Source organism: Scomber scombrus, chromosome 9 (genome assembly GCF_963691925.1).
Source record: "Scomber scombrus chromosome 9, fScoSco1.1, whole genome shotgun sequence".
NCBI classification, from domain to species: domain Eukaryota; kingdom Metazoa; phylum Chordata; class Actinopteri; order Scombriformes; family Scombridae; genus Scomber; species Scomber scombrus.
In genome coordinates, this window is record NC_084978.1 from 16262619 (window position 1) to 16279552 (window position 16934).

The window sequence follows — 16934 nt, forward strand, 5'->3', positions numbered from 1 at the left end:
TCACTACCACTCACATAACTTGTCTAGTTAATATGAGGCTAAAACCAAGTGACAGTTAGCTTAGCACAAAGACTGGAAGCAGAGGGGAACAGCACCTTTGAAGCTCACTAAATAATACGTACGTCATATCTCAAATGTTCAATCCATACAAAAACTGAAGTGTAAAAGTGATGTGTTTTTATGGTTAGTTGCTGAAGGGTTTCTTGGCCAGGTGCAGGTATTTCCTTGAGTGTTGTCTTCACTATGAAGTTGCTAGGCACTCTCATGACAGCAAAGACGGATAGTATCTAATGTTGCATTTGGTGCATTGTCTCAGATTTTTATTTCTGATATGTACAGTCTCGTAGAACAAAGGGCATTGAACTCCTAGGTGACCTAACTGTACCATAAACTTTAAAAACATAACTATTAACCAGGATACAGGTACAGTCTGACCACCTGTTCAGCTCTCAGCTGTCAACGGAGCAGCTCCAGACAGTTTTAACTTTCATTACAGTATTTTTAGCACATATTACATCATTCATGTGGGTTATACAGTACATTAATAAGGCTATATCAATTAAAAAAACATAATTTCTCATCTTTTAGGTGGACTGCCTAGAAAATGTTTAATAAGCTAATTAGAGCTGCTGAGATGTAACATTAAATGCGGTAATGCACTGTGCAACACCATATAATGATACTGCTTTGTCATTTGGCTTTGGGGGATTTATGTGATGTGTTTGCTCAATCAAAGCACCATCCACCATTCACTGAGCAAGTAAGGATGCCAGCAGGTGGAAAGGAAGATTGGGAGTAGGTTAAAATGCCAGTTGGTTTGCAGTTTGTTTGTTTTTCCTTGTGACTAAATGTGAGCTCTAAAAGCCCGAAAGCTCCACACCCCACCAAGGAATCAGACACATTTAGGGGTGAGGGTGGGGGGTTCTGCAATAAAGTTAGTAAATGTACATCTTTATTGATTATTACTTTTGATAAAGGGTTGGGGGGGGGGGGGGTTTACATAACAAAAATGTTCTTTCCAAAGATGTTTCCCCAGTTGTGGTCTATGAAGATTCTACCTAGTTTGTGAAAGGGTGAAGTTGGGGAAGATCAGGGATTACCTTTTGTCTTTGCTTTAAACTACACAAGGACATTTAAAAGCCAAAAAATGGAACAATACTGTACGTGATGAGAAGAACGATTTGATACATGTACTTGCCCAGAATTCATACTGTGCACCTCCATGACGTCCCAAGCCATGTGACATGATTGATGCATTTTTAATCACACTAGTGTAAATCTGTGTTTTAGCCTGTCCAGAAAAGTAATGTGCATTTCTGGATTACATATCACATTATGTATACATCAGTCAATTAGAAGCCAAGTGGCATGCAGCCATGCATTTTAATTATATGAAATTATCTGCAAGTTCAACAGGGACATAGGAACTTGTGAAAAAATAGAAGGTTATGTTAGATCACGATGTGTCAAGAGTGCACTCTGTGTCCCTGATGCTGCTGTTTCTACTGCAGTAATTGTTTAGTTATGCAGGAAAATGGATCTTTTTTTCCCCATCTCCCTCATTAAAGAGGCAGCTCAATCTACTCCTCAGCAAGAACGTGAGCCAGGAGAAAAAAAATTAAGTGTGAGAGAAATTGATTGAATTGAAATAAAGTCAATTACCCAGATGATATCCCACTGCAAGTCTTTCACCAAGGACACAGCAGTATGAAGTTGGAATGAAATTGCTTTTTATAAATACTCCCCCAACAGTAGCTCCCTTTTATTACTCCCCTCTTTTTTTCTTGATAGGGTTTCTTTTTTGTGTTTTACAAGTTTCTATTGAAGCCTTCCCAGTCTGTAACAATGCACTGCTTCAAGGCAGTCTAACAGAGAGTGGTTATCACCTCAGCAGACAGTTGGAAACATCTCTAATTACTACCGTATTACAGCAGAGTGGAAAGCAGACTAATCGCACACGCTGCTAAGAAATCCACTAGTGTGACAGGCTGTTCCATTATCCTGTCCTGTCTTTATTTCTTGTGGTGTAGTTGCTGAAAACACAGACGTGTGTATTTGTGTATGTGTGTGGAGGTATAAATCTGTGTAAAACAGTGATTGATAGTGAGTGTAATTTGTATGTGTGTGTGTTCTACAGGCACCTAATGTAATATATTATTATTTTCAATTGGTTTTCTTGCTGACATATTACACTATGAAAAACCCAAAGCAAATGTTAACTTCTTTATATACTGGATATTTTGACTTATAGCGGTAAGATAAATGGAGTGAAGCAGAAGTTTAAGATAGCATACATTTTAAAGTGCAAGTACCTCAATTAGTACCTCAAGTACGTCAACATACAATACTTTATAAGTATTAAGTAAATGTACCTAGCTACGTTCCACCACTGGTGAGTTTAGAACTCATTTTGGGAGTGGACACAGCTTGCAAGTTCCTCAAAACAGGAAGTAGAAAAAGTTGCTCATCTGTGAAAATGTACCAAATATACAGTTTGCAGCATCACGTGACAGTGCTTACCAGCTGCAGACGTAATGCACTGGAGGTTGTGTGGGGGAAAAAATTGTTCACTTTGCCATTCAGCCCAGATTGTGGCAAATGTAGTGAAATGCCATCGTTCTTTTCTGCGGCGAACGTGCATTTTGCCTGTGCTACCACACCAAATTGTTCTGCTGGCAATTGTTCAAAACATTTCCACTCAGCCACTTACCGTACATCTGCTTGTGTGTAGGCCAGAGTTGATGCTCTGTGTGTGAGTCTGCTTGTCCTCTACCATCACGTGTGTCTCCCCTCCCCCAACCTAGGGCCCAGCCCAGGCTCTCAGGAGTCATCCCCTGGAAAGGCATGACAGAGCCCCAGTGTTTGGAAATGGCTGCGCTGGCAGCGATAAGCAGTTCAAAGAAGAGAGCGCATTAATGTAATTGGCTGCCAGCAGCACATTGGCCTCGTCGTCTCATATCCACAAGCGGGAACACACACTCACCACGCGGATTATTGGAGGGGAGTGTGTGAGAGGGGAGAAAGGATAGAGAGGATGAGAATGAGAGGATGGAGGAAGAAAGATGAAGGGAAGGACAGATAGAGAGAGAGAGAGAGAGAGGAGGAGGAGGAGGAGGAGTTGAGGCCCTCATTGTGGTGCTCATTAAGCCGTGAGAGGCTCAGGGAGGCTGAGAGATGAGATGAGAGGTGTCACAGTTAAATGTCAGGTCTGGAAGGGACATGGCTGACCTCCAAGAAGCCTACACACACATGGAGAGAGAGAGAGAGATACTGTGCAGAATCTTCAGCCTCATATTATCCCCTTAACTTCCCCTCTCCTCCTCATTTCTTAACTCCTCTCTCCCTCTCTCTTTGTCACTCACCCAGCTTTACCCTCTCAATTTTCCACCCATTACACCCAAATTACTAGTGTCACTGCAAATTGAATTGTTGCAACCGGACAGCAGCATTTCAACAGAATAGCCCCGACCATACCTTCTCCAGTGGAAGTGAAGGCTATTTCCTTCAGCTTCATTTCCAAGTCTGTGTGATGGGAGGCACGGCGGAGAATGCTGGGTGGCTTCTGAAATGTTTTTACCAAAGGCTGTGAGAGGCTTTGAAGTTTAGACTCTCTCACCCTTGTATTTCAAACAGTCTCCTCTTCTGTCTCTCCTTGAGTTCTCTGCGAGCGCTTTCACCCCACTTTCTATTTATTTTCCTCGTTTGCTGCTGCTCTGAGTGAATATAATCTCTTTTTTTTAGTCTTAGCTTCTTCACATTCTGATCTCGTGTTGTCCTCTGCCCTTTTACACTTGACAATACTGAGTAATCATGAAAAAATAGACAAGACAGCAGCAGTACTTAAATAAAATGAAATTGACACAAGTTTAGCAACATTCGTCAATGTCATTTTAATTTACTACCTTGGAATAGTAACTGGAAACAAATTAGACTGGTTAAGATAGTTTCTTAAAGCCACAGTTATCAATATTTTCATAGCAATGATGAATCTGTAAAGTCCAAAATGAAGGAGTCACTCCCCCACAGAGTTATCACCACACTCTGCACCTTACCTCAGCTCTATACGAGCATTCACGAACGTCATCAGACCCTTTTTCAGTTGTAGCTTGCAGCTGTTTTGACTATGCACCACACAGTAAGCAAAGTAAGTGACTAGCTGTAGAAGTTAGCTAATAAGAGTAAATATTGGACTTACATTTATTAGGTGTCCAGAGACATGACTCCACATGAATACAAATGTTGCTCTGTCTTTTCAAATTGTAAATAAGTAACTGTTTGCTAACAAGAACACCATATCAACTTGATAAATTGATTTTTTCATGTTTTTCGTATCGTGTTTACTGCTTTTTTCTAAATTTAAATTAAGACTACATTCACCATAACCCTTTGCTTTCTCTGGGCTAGGCGATATATAAAAGGACCAATACCAGCATGATTGCAAAATAATGATGATGGTAATGATAGTGATTCTGTTGGTGATAATGATGATTAGCAGCAGTAGATGACAGAACACAGTAATCGGATCTTTAATAAAGCATAACATTCTGTATCTTCACAGGCCAGCCCTTCAAGTTGGACCCAAAAACAGCCCACAAGAAGCTGCGTCTGTCCAACGACTGTCTGACCATGGAGAAGGACGAAAGCTCGCTGAAGAAGAGCCACACCCCGGAGCGTTTCAGCGGCACAGGCTCCTATGGTGCTGCTGGTAATGTCTTCATTGACAGCGGGTGCCACTACTGGGAGGTGCTGCTGGGAGCATCCACATGGTGAGAAACACACACACATAACACATAAACACACGTGAGTGAATTATATAAGCCTGCAAGGAGGCTTGGTAAACTGAAATATCTTTCTTTAGGGAGTTTAAATCTAGGCTGTTATGCAAACCCAACACACCTACAAGCATGCAACAAAACACACACTCACCACACACAGTGTATACTCTTATCGTAATTATATTCTTTTCGCTAACTGGTTCTTAAGTAGACCTCTTCATGCAAGAAAGACCCAAAAGCTCCGTGCCTATCTTATGTGTCCTCAACACGAGGTCGCTTTACTCTGCATTAAGGAGGACACTAGTTTCAGATCACTAATGTATTCCAAAATGTTCCTTCCCTTCAGGTATGCCATCGGCGTGGCTTACAAATCTGCCCCAAAAAATGAATGGAGTGGCAAGAACTCATCCTCATGGGTGTTCTCACGCTGCAACAACAACTTCATGGTGCGCCATGATGGCAAGGAGATGTTGGTGGAGGCAAGCCTGCAGCTGAGGCGGCTGGGTGTCCTGCTGGACTATGACAACAATTCATTGTCCTTCCATGATGCCATGAACTCCCAGCACATTCACACCTTTGAAATCTCCTTCCTCCTGCCCGTTGTAGCCACTTTCATGATTTGGAATAAGTCAGTCATGATACTCTCAGGGCTACCCGTCCCCGATTTTGTTGACGGCATGGCTCCAGATCATCAAGAGCAGCAGCAGCAGATGGGCCTGTGCCGACAAGAGTCGCCATACTTGACCGGGATGAAGTCCTGTCACTGAGAAAAGGCTTAGTGTGGCCTAGCAGAGTCCACTCAGGCCCAGTGACTCAAAGACTGATTGGGAGCTGAAAGATGTTCACAGTGTGGCTGAATTCTGCTCTATCCTCTGAATTAAGAGTGGACTAGTTACTTTCTTATGGATTTAGAAAGTGTTGGAAATATGCACACCAGTCTGGAAAATGTCAGTCCTATTAGTTTGTAGCCACCCAGTGCTTTGCTAATCCATCAGTGAATAGGAAAAAACATCAGTAGACTTCATCTGACACCGTGGAGTCACTGAGGAAGAGGGCTTTGGTCTGTCATTGGGCAGGGATGGAGATGTGGTTTTCTCGACCATTTAAGGTCTTCTTTTTTGATTTGTTTTCCTCCTGATTTGACACTAGGCAGAAGACCAAGAAGGGAATGTTCTCATCAGCCATTTAGAGTATGAAGATACAACACATGAACAGTGAGATTACTTAATATCTGGCCTGCATTCAATTAAAAAAGTATCCTTCAGTTAATTGAATTCTATACATCTATATTTCCGTCAGATCCAGGTTGAGTGATATGTCAGGTGAACTTAATTTGACACACATAACATCTGATGAGAAATGGCAGTTAAATGCAGATGTGCCATCTTGGAGTTCACTGTGTGAGCGAGATGTTGTACCTTGCTATGGCAAACTGCTAGATGTAAACATTTTGTGTTATAATAGGGCGCATTACAAGCCTTGTCCTGATGTCCCTTTTCATATGTTGTACCCTCACTGGCTGTAATTAGCAGTCTTTTCCTTGATCGTCCTTCTAGATTTGACCCAACAGTCCTGTTTGTATCGGGTGGGCTGCAGCTTCCAGGTTTCAGGAAGTGTTAACGTGGCTCCCAGATATTAGTGAGATCACAGGGGGAAGATTTGCATCATGTGACTACTCAACTTGTATAATAAGAGGTTTATTGAATATTAGATGAAAAAAGTGTTATTTATGATGAAAAAGATGGTTTACTTTTCTTATTAATCTCAACATATTCATGATGCACTTTTTAATGAACACTATTTTCCCTCTATGAGTATTAAAGTCGACGGAGCTGAGTTGCAGGGCTGCAATGGGGAAGGGAGGTTACAACTAGCACTTCTGCTGGTTGGGTTCACCCAACAGAAAACTAGCTATTTTTCCCACTTACATTAACAAAATAATTGATGGTCAATAATTAATGATGGATGTTGGTTATTAACTACTTTTTGCAATAAAATACCAGTGATTTTTTTTGTTTTGCAAACATCTAACGTGACACTTAACAGATAATAGAACAAAACAGAAGTCTGCTGAAAAGTGAACAAGTTTTTCCACTTTTGTTTCAGCACAACCAGTGACTTTCCCTTCCCATTGCTTTTTTTCGATAGCATAGAATAAATTTATCTTGTTTAGAAAAGGGATATGATTATGATGTTTATGCTTTTTTTATCATGATAAAATGATGATAAACTAATAGCTGTTTTTTAAAAAGCTTCACTCTGTTTTCAACTATTCAGGGAAGGAGGGGGTTAACACTTTAACTTGCTGTCTGTCGCAATGTCATGGCATGATTGTGTTTTCCCTTGTAATTTGTTAACACGTGCGCACATACACACACATACACGCCAACACGCACGTCATGTTTCATTTAGGTTGGCCTTGTCGTGATAAATGCATGAAACATTGTAGGATCCCACATCGGTTCACTGGGTAATTTAAGTAGCTCTATCAACAAATCTTGTTTCCATCAGATACTGACTCACCGACGCATTCGCTTACAACAGTCTTGACCTCAAACTCTTTTTCTTTTTTGTCATCCATCACAATTCAAGTAACAGCTGGATCCAGTGTTTGCTTTTTTCTTGTGGGAAAAGGATTTGAAGGCCTTGTGTGGGTGACAGTGTTCTCTCTGGCTTGATGTTCAGGCAGCCGCTCTGATTCCGACAATCAAATATGTATCAAAGTTTATGCAGATTTAAGAAGTTGTATAGAAGGAAACAGCGAGGAACGATAGTAAGAAAATTACACTGGAAGTTTTTTTTTTAAAAAGATGCATTTTACGTTCCACGTTGTAGGATTTGACATGAAGAACCTTCATGGCCATTTTCACTCTTATTACACATCATGCAGCAGGTATGTACTATATGTTGAATGTCATGTAATATTTGTATTCTGCCAGACTATGATTTCCTTGATGTGAAAAAACACAAACACACAGATTTCGATAAGTTGCTAGTAACCTTAGTTACTTACTGATGAGTCAAAGCAAAGATGCAACAATGCGAAACTCTCAGCTGTGGAAAGGTAGTGAAAATCTGACATGTTGTGGCCTACCAGTGTACCAGCAGTGTTCATGTAGAGCAACTGCGTGATACTGTCTGTCATGATTATTTGATTGAGAGTGTTACTGGCACCAGAGATAATCCACTGATCAAAACTAACACAGTGGGAGCTCCAGTATCGGTAGGGGGTGGGGTATTTTTTCTGACAGGGAGATCAGTGAATGTTACCTGACTGCCAGATATCCACCCATCTTGTTGAATAATGTCGGTCACAGACTCAAAACGGCCATGTGTTGATTTGTGATCCAGACTGACAATCTCAACTCATCCGTGCAAGCGTGCTTTGGCTGGGTCACTGCATGATTATGTGACCTTGCTGCAGGTTCATAAATCTTTCCTTATCTTTACGATGAGGTTTCTTCTCTCGTGTCAAGCATAATCTTTTTTTAAACTTTTTTTTTGCAAAAAAAAGAATAAACCATGACAAGAACACTCAGACATGAAATGTTCATTGCCATGCATATCAGATAGTTTGCAGTGCTCTTTCTTTCTTTGTGTCATGAGTCAATACAGTAAAATATATACGGTGAATGATTTTCAATAGCTACCAACTCCCTATAGTGCAGTGTAATACCCTAGAGACAATGCAATAGATTCTCCTTTTTGCTTTTCTTTGTGTAACTTGGGAAATTATTTTTTACAACTCAAGAGAAACATGCTCCTCTCCTTTTTGGCATTTGGACTTTGATAAACAGCACAAAAGGAGCAGCTTTGCATTCATGCAGGGCTTTCTGTTTCCATAGATATAACAGAGATAATTTTAGCCAGAGAGGAATGTAAATCATAGGGGGAAATATATATTATATAAAATTGTATAATATACAAAATATATATGAACCAATGTTATTTATGTGAATTTAAGTCCAATTAAAAGTCTGATCCCAAACTGTGTTGGAGTTAGTATTCTTTACTTAAGTTGTCTTGCCTTGAAACTCTGGCCAGTGTGATTGGCTTTCATGTCATCTGATCCTCACTTCAAATTAACTTGTACTTGATGGTTACTGAAGAAATATGTTTGATGTTTTAACCACTATAAACCTGTAACAAGGGTCATGAAAAAAGAAAGATCTGTACTGTACTCCTCAGGGGCATGTTATACACAAACATTGCTTCAGAACTATTGTGTGTAATTTGGACACCGTTAAAATGCAGCGTAAAGCTTTCAAAAGGGCTGAGCTTTGGAATAAGGCTGATAGGCTGGCAGGTCATTGAGAGCCTAGGGTGAGGTTAGTAGGGCTATACCCTCATCTGTCGTGACTGGCACGAGTGCCTCATTACTACAATATAGAACCACAGTGCATGGGTCCCAACACTGCCTCCGAGTATGGCACTCACACACTGACCCTGAAACAATGAACAATATGCTCAGTTATTTCCTGTGAGGCAGGACTGTGCTCACAATGTAATGAAAGAACCATGGGAATGTCAGTCACTAAAACCAGTGAGAATATGTATGTATTGATTACCATTCAGAGGGGTTTCAAATGATGTGTGTGTGTGTGTGTGTGTGTGTGTGTCTGTGTCTGTGTGCATGCGTGCGTGCGTGCGTGCGTGCGTGCGTGCGTGCGTGCGTGCGTGTGTGTGTGTGTGTAAAAACAAATAATATAATAATATGGTGGTATAATGCAGATTATTAAACCCTATTACCATCTGTCACTGCCCAAAAATATCCTAAAGCAATACACTGAAATCACAAGGTCACTGTTGTGAACATGACCCTGCACTGCTACCCCTGTTGAAAAGATAAATTATCTACCTCCGGGATCAATATGGTGTCACAAACATACATCATACCTATGACCTTGGATAGTTCAGGCCAATTCCTTGCAAACATTTAACTCAACACTAAAAAAAGGGATATTTCCTGGCTTCGAATTTTTCAGAACAAATTGCTATTCTGGGAACATTAAAGGGCTATGTTGTTGTGTACATGTATTGAAGTGTTAAAGGATAAGGCAGGTGGTTTTCTTTTTTTGTTCCTATTGTCAACAAATCTCATGTACAGAACCAAACCAACAACGCCTGATCTTACTCCTCTGTGCAGTAGATGGAATAGTGGAAGCTATTCTGCTCTTTAAAGTCTGTGTAGACTACCAATACTTGCATCTAAAGACATCTTAAAGGCCATGAAAGGATTATCTTAGTTTTTGAGTGTTAAATAATACCTAAATATGTTTTTTTAACTTTGATTGTTGTGTTACTCATGAATATTTAATATTATAGAGAGATGAGAAGATATCAAGCCATGATTTCAGAACTGAGCTTCATCCACTGTTTTCCCCAGATGTGCAAATACTGAATCCATATTCATTGTCATTCATTGCATAGTGGACACCGAGGGAAATGTATATCTAGTCATTTGACTGTCAAAAAATACCCCAAAAAAACCCACCACTGCGTACTGTAGCTAACACCAACACATTACCTTGACTATTACAAACACTATGAATCACATTTTTCTTAGCCTTGTACATTCGGTTGACTCACGCTACACATTTTATTAAACCTCTATGTACAGACAGAACCTACATTACTTTGTACAATTATAGTATGAGCAAAAAGTAAGATGGAAAAAAAGAAAAATATGGAGTCACATGTGACACACATGAAAATTCAGACAATTTGGTCTCTTTGTTCAGTCAAGACCACAGTTTATGTCAATTAATAAGATAGAAATTCGGCTGGATTCTAAAATTAGTCAGGTGAGACCAGCACTTTTCTAAAATCGGTTTGAACTTTTGTCCTGTTTTGTTGAGGTATTGTGTTCCTAACATCAAATTGAATCAAAGAACCAATATACTTCCAAGTTTTTATGCCATCCACACCAAAACAATTCACTTACTACTGTTGTATTAAAAAAAAAAATGCTGGTCGGACAGGTGAACACCAGAAGGTTATAAGGTATAATCACTCGACAACAGTCTGACTCTATAAGGTTAATATTGTAATCATTTCTAAAAAAAACTAATTAAAACCCATTAATACCCTCTGGTCTTTACAATTCCATCTGTGCAGCTGATGATAGCAGTAGTTTTATTACTGAGAATAGGGTAATTTGGGCTTGTTTTAACAAAATCTGAGGGAGTGTTTTGTGATTTTCTTTAACCAGTAATGTGTCCATCCAATACACCCCACAAGTTTAAGCAGTTAGGCTGTGATTGCAGGTCTATCTACCTTTCCATGTGTGACAGATTAGCTGACCGTATAATGTGATGCTCACTCTCTCTCTGCTCCCTCACACTGCTAGCCAGCTAGCAAGCAAGCCGTTGGTGCAACCCATAATTACATTTCTAATTGCAGAATAATTAGGACTCCCTGTGTAGCTCGTTAAGTCATTTGTCACCGAAGACTCTAATGTGGCGTACAACAACTCACTAATTACACTGAATGAAAAGTCTACATGGTGGGGTGCATTTCAGTACTTACCAAGGCCTGTTTTTCAACTGATATTGCAGATTATAACATTTCAAATACTGATATATTATTATTATTATTATTATTATTATTATTATTATTATTATTATTATTATTATTATTATTATTATTATTATTATTATTATTATTGTAATTATTATTAGCTAAACTGAACAGGTCATAACTTTGAACACTGGAGACTTGTAGCAGCATAGTTTATAAATCTAAATACTGTAAACCTTACCCTACTTTATTTTTTGGTTCGTGTTTTCATTTCAGATTTCACAATTAAGGCCCAGTCACATCAGTAGTACAGTAGTAGTAGTAGTTATTTAAAAAGCTGCAAATTCAATTAATGTCAGTGTCATCAGTCTTTCACACTATTTAAGTTTACATAATCTTGCTCTGCCGGAGTATAAACTGCTACAATAGAGATGTGGAATGGATTGCAGTGAATACAAATACATCTCTTGAATACCCGGCTGACTTGACTACTTGAGTCACTACATATTAACACCTATTCCAAGCAAATACGAATAAATGCTGGTGCCACATTCTGATGTAACAGGGCCTATGACTTTATACTGCCTGAAAATTGGCTGACATTGACTTATTTCATTGTGATGCACATTTAATTGTTTGAAATTATTGTTGTTCTTTCTGCTGCTGCAGGATCTAATGCATAGTTAATAGAACATTACAGACATTGAGATGGTTCATTCAAAGCAGTAAATTTGACAGCTCTATAAATAGTATAGATGTTTATGAATCAGTTATCCATGCACACTTCTGTCATCTCAATGGAGTCCTTATTTCCACAGTATTAAGCTTAATATAATTTCCTCTAAACTCATCAATAATGCAATAAATTGGGCAAAAAATTATTGGCAAGGCAATATACAACCACTGTTATTTGCTTTATATTAGCATATTTTATTACTTCAGCTCTTTTGATACATAATTACTTAAGTTGTAAAGAAGCTGGATCAAATCCACGACTGGGACCAATCACAGAAGCATTTGTCTTTGCAACAAGCCAGGGTTTTCTCTCCAACATTTAAATGTTTCATTACTATTCACTTCACAATACTACTAGCCCCTTTGCAAAATCCAGCCAGATTTGTCATCAGCTGTGGACGACCATCTGTGTGTGTCAGCGAGGTGTCGTTGCAGTTTAGGTCTGCCAGAGCTGCAAATGCACAGCTGGATGTAATGAACTGCAAATCTGCATCAAGCCCCTGGCCATGTTTCACCAACACACACCTGCTCCAACTGCACCTACCTGCCCAGACTGTAGTGATATTCAAAAGGGAAAAAAAGTATTTTACCATCTGCTCTGGAAGAAGACAGACACTTTATTTAAATTCAGTTTAAATAAATGCTGATCTGCCTACGAATGGGAGACTTTGACATAGGGTATATGTAGGCGTGCAAACATGAACCCTGTGTGTGTTTTCTGTGTATTTATGCCTCCGTGCATGTGGGTGTCTTGTAATGAGATTGTTTTCTCCCCTTGGCTTAATTTTCGCCTATTTAACCTTTGCTCATGGAAATTCCTCAGTGAGTGTGTGTCATTTTTCTTTTTTCGCTTATTATGTGAAGCATAAAAACAACAACAAAAAGCTGTCAATCAGCACAACAAATCAAAGATAAGAAAAAAACGGAGCGGGGATCAAAGTGAAGTAGTAAAAATGAAATGCCATGGGACCTGTTGAGGCAGATGGAGGTAGCCTTTACCTTTCCTAAGTGAGGATGAATTAGACCACCGTGGAGGAGAGAGCAAAGGCTTGGCTCCTTGCCTGCGGGTTGATAAAAGAGAGCTATGAACTCTGGGAAATGAGGATCTAAACAGGCTGTAGATCACTAAGCCCATCGGCTCTGTCTCTATATGACACTGTCTCTCTCTCTCTCTCTCTCTCTCTCTCTCTCTCTCTCTCTCTCTCTCTCTCTCTCTCTCTCTCTCTCTCTCTCTCTCTCTCACACTGCACACAGTCAATATCTAGATTAATCTCTGAGGGTGGAATCAATCAACTGGGCTGGTGGCGTCTCAGAGAGCCCTGGAGGCTTGATGGTCCTGCTGAAAGAGAGCGATATGTACAGGTGCTTTAGCGAGATCTCAGCCAAAATCTCTACTTTTCCATCTTTCCCTATGGAGATGACAGGGTGTTAGTTTCATAGAGATATTGTTACCATCACTGACATTGATGAACACTTTGGGGAGAACATCTCAGGGTTGGTGTGAGGAGGATGTGTGTTAACGGGTTTTACTCTCTTTTCTCTTGACAATTTGCTAAACCGCTTTCCCTGAAAAGCAATCATCCAATCATAGCTTCTATTTTGTATTTCCATGACCACAAATACAAGAGAAAAGGTGTAAGGAATTCCATAAATAGTGTTTAGATGCTTCAGTCATTAACATTAACTAGTTTCCTACTGAGTTGTAATCAAGTGTTACTTCTGAGCCAAGAGTATCATTTACTAACTACATTAGTTTGTGGGGCTACAGATCACATTTAAGAAATCTATTTTCAAAACTAGCACATTCACTTTGTAGTATAGTAAGTGACTCCAACAATCCCAGCACACATCGGTTAGTCAATTTTTCCTTACATTTTTGACGTTCAAGTAGCTCTCCGCTGCAATACAAGTACAATACAGGTTTTTATATGTCTCATCAGCTAAAAAGGACATGTATTTGCCAGGGACATGTGACTTTAGCCTGATCTGTAGCATGTAGCCATCAAGTGCATATTAAGAACACCTTTTACAAGATTTGCCGAAAACATTAAAAAGACAACCAGAGCCAGAGTTTTCAACCAACTCATGGAGCTAAATTTAGCTTAATTAGCTAGCTGGCTAAATCAATGATTACTGGTTATAACTCATAATTTAAAAAATGAAGTTTGGGAGGTAAATCTGTCTGTTATCCTTGTAAACTGTTCATATGGTGGGAAAGACAGAAAAGCTACGTCACCTATGACCTGTATGCCTGTAAATAAATACAATTTTGCATTCAGTATTTACTAATAGAGCAGTGGGTTCTTACATTATTGTTTTTTTTACTAATGTCAGTATCTCATTGTTCAGCTGTAACCTCTGTTGTCTAAAAAACTCCTGTCCAACTATTACAGACATGTCTGAATTTGTTGCACCCACTCAACTCATGAACTTGCTTTTTTTGTCGAGCTGTGACGTTCATGCATATCGGGAGTTAGCGTAATTACAAGTTTGTGACTTGTAAATAGCATTTACATCAACCTCCGGGTTATAAATGCCACTACTGCACTAAATAATACAGAAGTGTCTGAAAACCAAGCTAACAAGAATGCCTGACATCAGCTCAAGTTCAATATAATTAAACCTAAATTCCATGAATATAATGTTATTCTGCTGATGCACAGTATTTTATGTGCTTATATTACCAACTCAGTTACCTTACAACTTTGCTGAGTTGTCAGATGATGTAAATACTCACAAGTCCTGAAAGTGGGAATCTTTGCAATCCTTTCTATCCACATGATGTAACATGAATGCAACATTAACCTTCAATAGACTTTTAGTTTATGGGAACTTGTGTTTGTTAAGCCAGCTAAAAAAACATAAATATAGAATAAAAAATTATGTAATTCTATATGGTGTGAACCACATGACATACTGTTGAGTAAGTTCATGTTCCAATGCTGCTTTTTGCATTTTTACAAATTTAAATTTTTTTTAAGGTTTTCTTTCTGGAACAAAACTTTACCACAAGTAATTAAGGTAGGTGAAACTTAACAAACACTCCATTTTAACATATCTACCTCTTTTTATATTTTAATTCATCCCTCCATTTCTCCTTCTGTCTCATTTCTGAGTATCAAAACATTTAATTCTTATAGATGTCATACACCTCACTGAATTTTATGGGCTCCACTGGTTTATATGCGATGTCTAGAGAGGATTAAATGATTCAGGTATCTATTCCACATCATTTTGACAGCTCTGTTCTATAAAAGTGTATCTAAAGCACTTACGTGTGACCCATGCTTGCAGTCAGTGTGCCGCATCGCTTTTAACCAAGCTGTCCTTAAGATTGAGTACTCCTATTTGGAATGAAACAATCCAGAAGAGATTTTGGTTTAGCTGGAGGGGTGAGTCTCTCAGAAGAGCTTTTCATCATTCCCTACAGCCACTTTCACAGGTTAATGGGTTAAGAAAATGCACTCAGGACTTTCCTACTGACACATTGGGCGTTGCAGTTTATAGTGCACTTTAAATTTGATGGATAAAGATAAAAACATCAGTGAAGTTAGGATTTGTACATATGTTTCTATACGCCATTGCAAATGGAAAATTGCAGAAAATGGAATAACTTTTGTTGAAAACATTTATACACACACCAAATGAAAATGTAAGAAAATCTGAAAAAAATGTGAACAAATCTCTTTCTGAAGAATAAATTCCTGTTGAGCCTCTGTGGCGTTGAGACTAAATCTAGACTGACATCTGATGTTTCGTGCTGAAAAGTGTGCTTTGAAGCATTGTCTACAGCTGTATAACTATAAGCAATGAAAAGTAGGCGCCGCTTGTTGGGCCTGTGTTTGATTATCTAGACTCTTAACATAACTCATTCTCTAAAGAGAGATTATACTAATCAAACATATACGCAGCTTGATAGTTGTGTTAAGTGAACCACGATGACTCTTTGATCCATGCATGTCTGATCTGTGCACCGTAAACAGCCATCTCCATCTAAATGATCCTCTCTATTATCATTAATATTAGGCTGTCTCCTCTCTTGTCCTTCCTCGCATTTGATATTTATCAAGCCATCTTTCATGCTGATGAAAGCCCTTTAGCTGCAGACAGTTTCAGGATGACATGTTGACTTAATTGGAAACAGCTCATGATATAAATAACTGTCCTTGACCTGTACATGTCTGCCTCATCTGGGTTAGAGGTGCTTTCTAATAAGAATGTGATGCAAGGGCAGAGGGGGATAATAAAACACTACGGGCGTACAGTTGCCAACAGATTGAACGCCTTCTAACGACAGACCCCCATAGTTTAATCAAATGTCATTTGCCTAAAAAAGATCCACATTTTTAAACTTTGGGTGACAGAATACACTGCAGCAGCAGGATGAAACAACTTTTTTTTTTTTTGCACAAAAAAAAAGTTCGTAATTAATCACTTTATTCTTTTGGTGCATATGTGGGCAGTGGTTGTAGGGGCCTGGCTTGTCTTGGACACAAGCAAGGGGGGCATTTAGGAAAAAAGGCTGGGACCCACTGGTCTAGAAGTTATGTGATCATTAGGACATGTTTTGAAAAATGAGGTTGAAAGAGTACCTCCCACTCAAAAATGTAGGTTAATATATGATATTATGTAATATAAAGATGATGATTAAAGCGACTCTTACCTTTCTTGCATTTCACACAGCACTTTGAAAAAACAGCAACAACCCCTCCTCCCTCCTATGCACATTCAAATCTGACGTGCGACATGTTTTGATAGGATTCAAACAACAAAAGTTTATTTTTATAGACATCTGTTTTACATTTACAGAGGAAGGAATTTCAGCAGATGAAAAATTTGACCGGCTGCTTCCTTCCAAACACTGAGGATTTCCTCCAAGAGTCACTCACACATTAACAAATAGTC

The 16934-nt window shown here is 39.0% G+C and overlaps 2 protein-coding genes across 5 annotated transcripts in view; one reads left to right on the plus strand and one right to left on the minus strand.

Annotated features, from left to right (window-relative positions):
- mid2 (midline 2) overlaps positions 1 to 8757 on the plus strand; it is a 96648-nt gene extending 87891 nt beyond the window's left edge. For all 4 annotated transcript variants that reach the window (XM_062425379.1, XM_062425378.1, XM_062425377.1 and 1 more), the window contains 2 exons: positions 4559 to 4766; positions 5122 to 8757. In XM_062425379.1, the coding sequence (XP_062281363.1) occupies positions 4559 to 4766; positions 5122 to 5542 (629 nt within the window). In that variant the 3' untranslated portion in view covers positions 5543 to 8757. The remainder of the gene's footprint in view (positions 1 to 4558; positions 4767 to 5121) is intronic.
- Positions 1 to 16934, minus strand: part of slc16a2 (solute carrier family 16 member 2) — a 399269-nt gene that overhangs the window by 280447 nt on the left and 101888 nt on the right. The window lies entirely within an intron of this gene.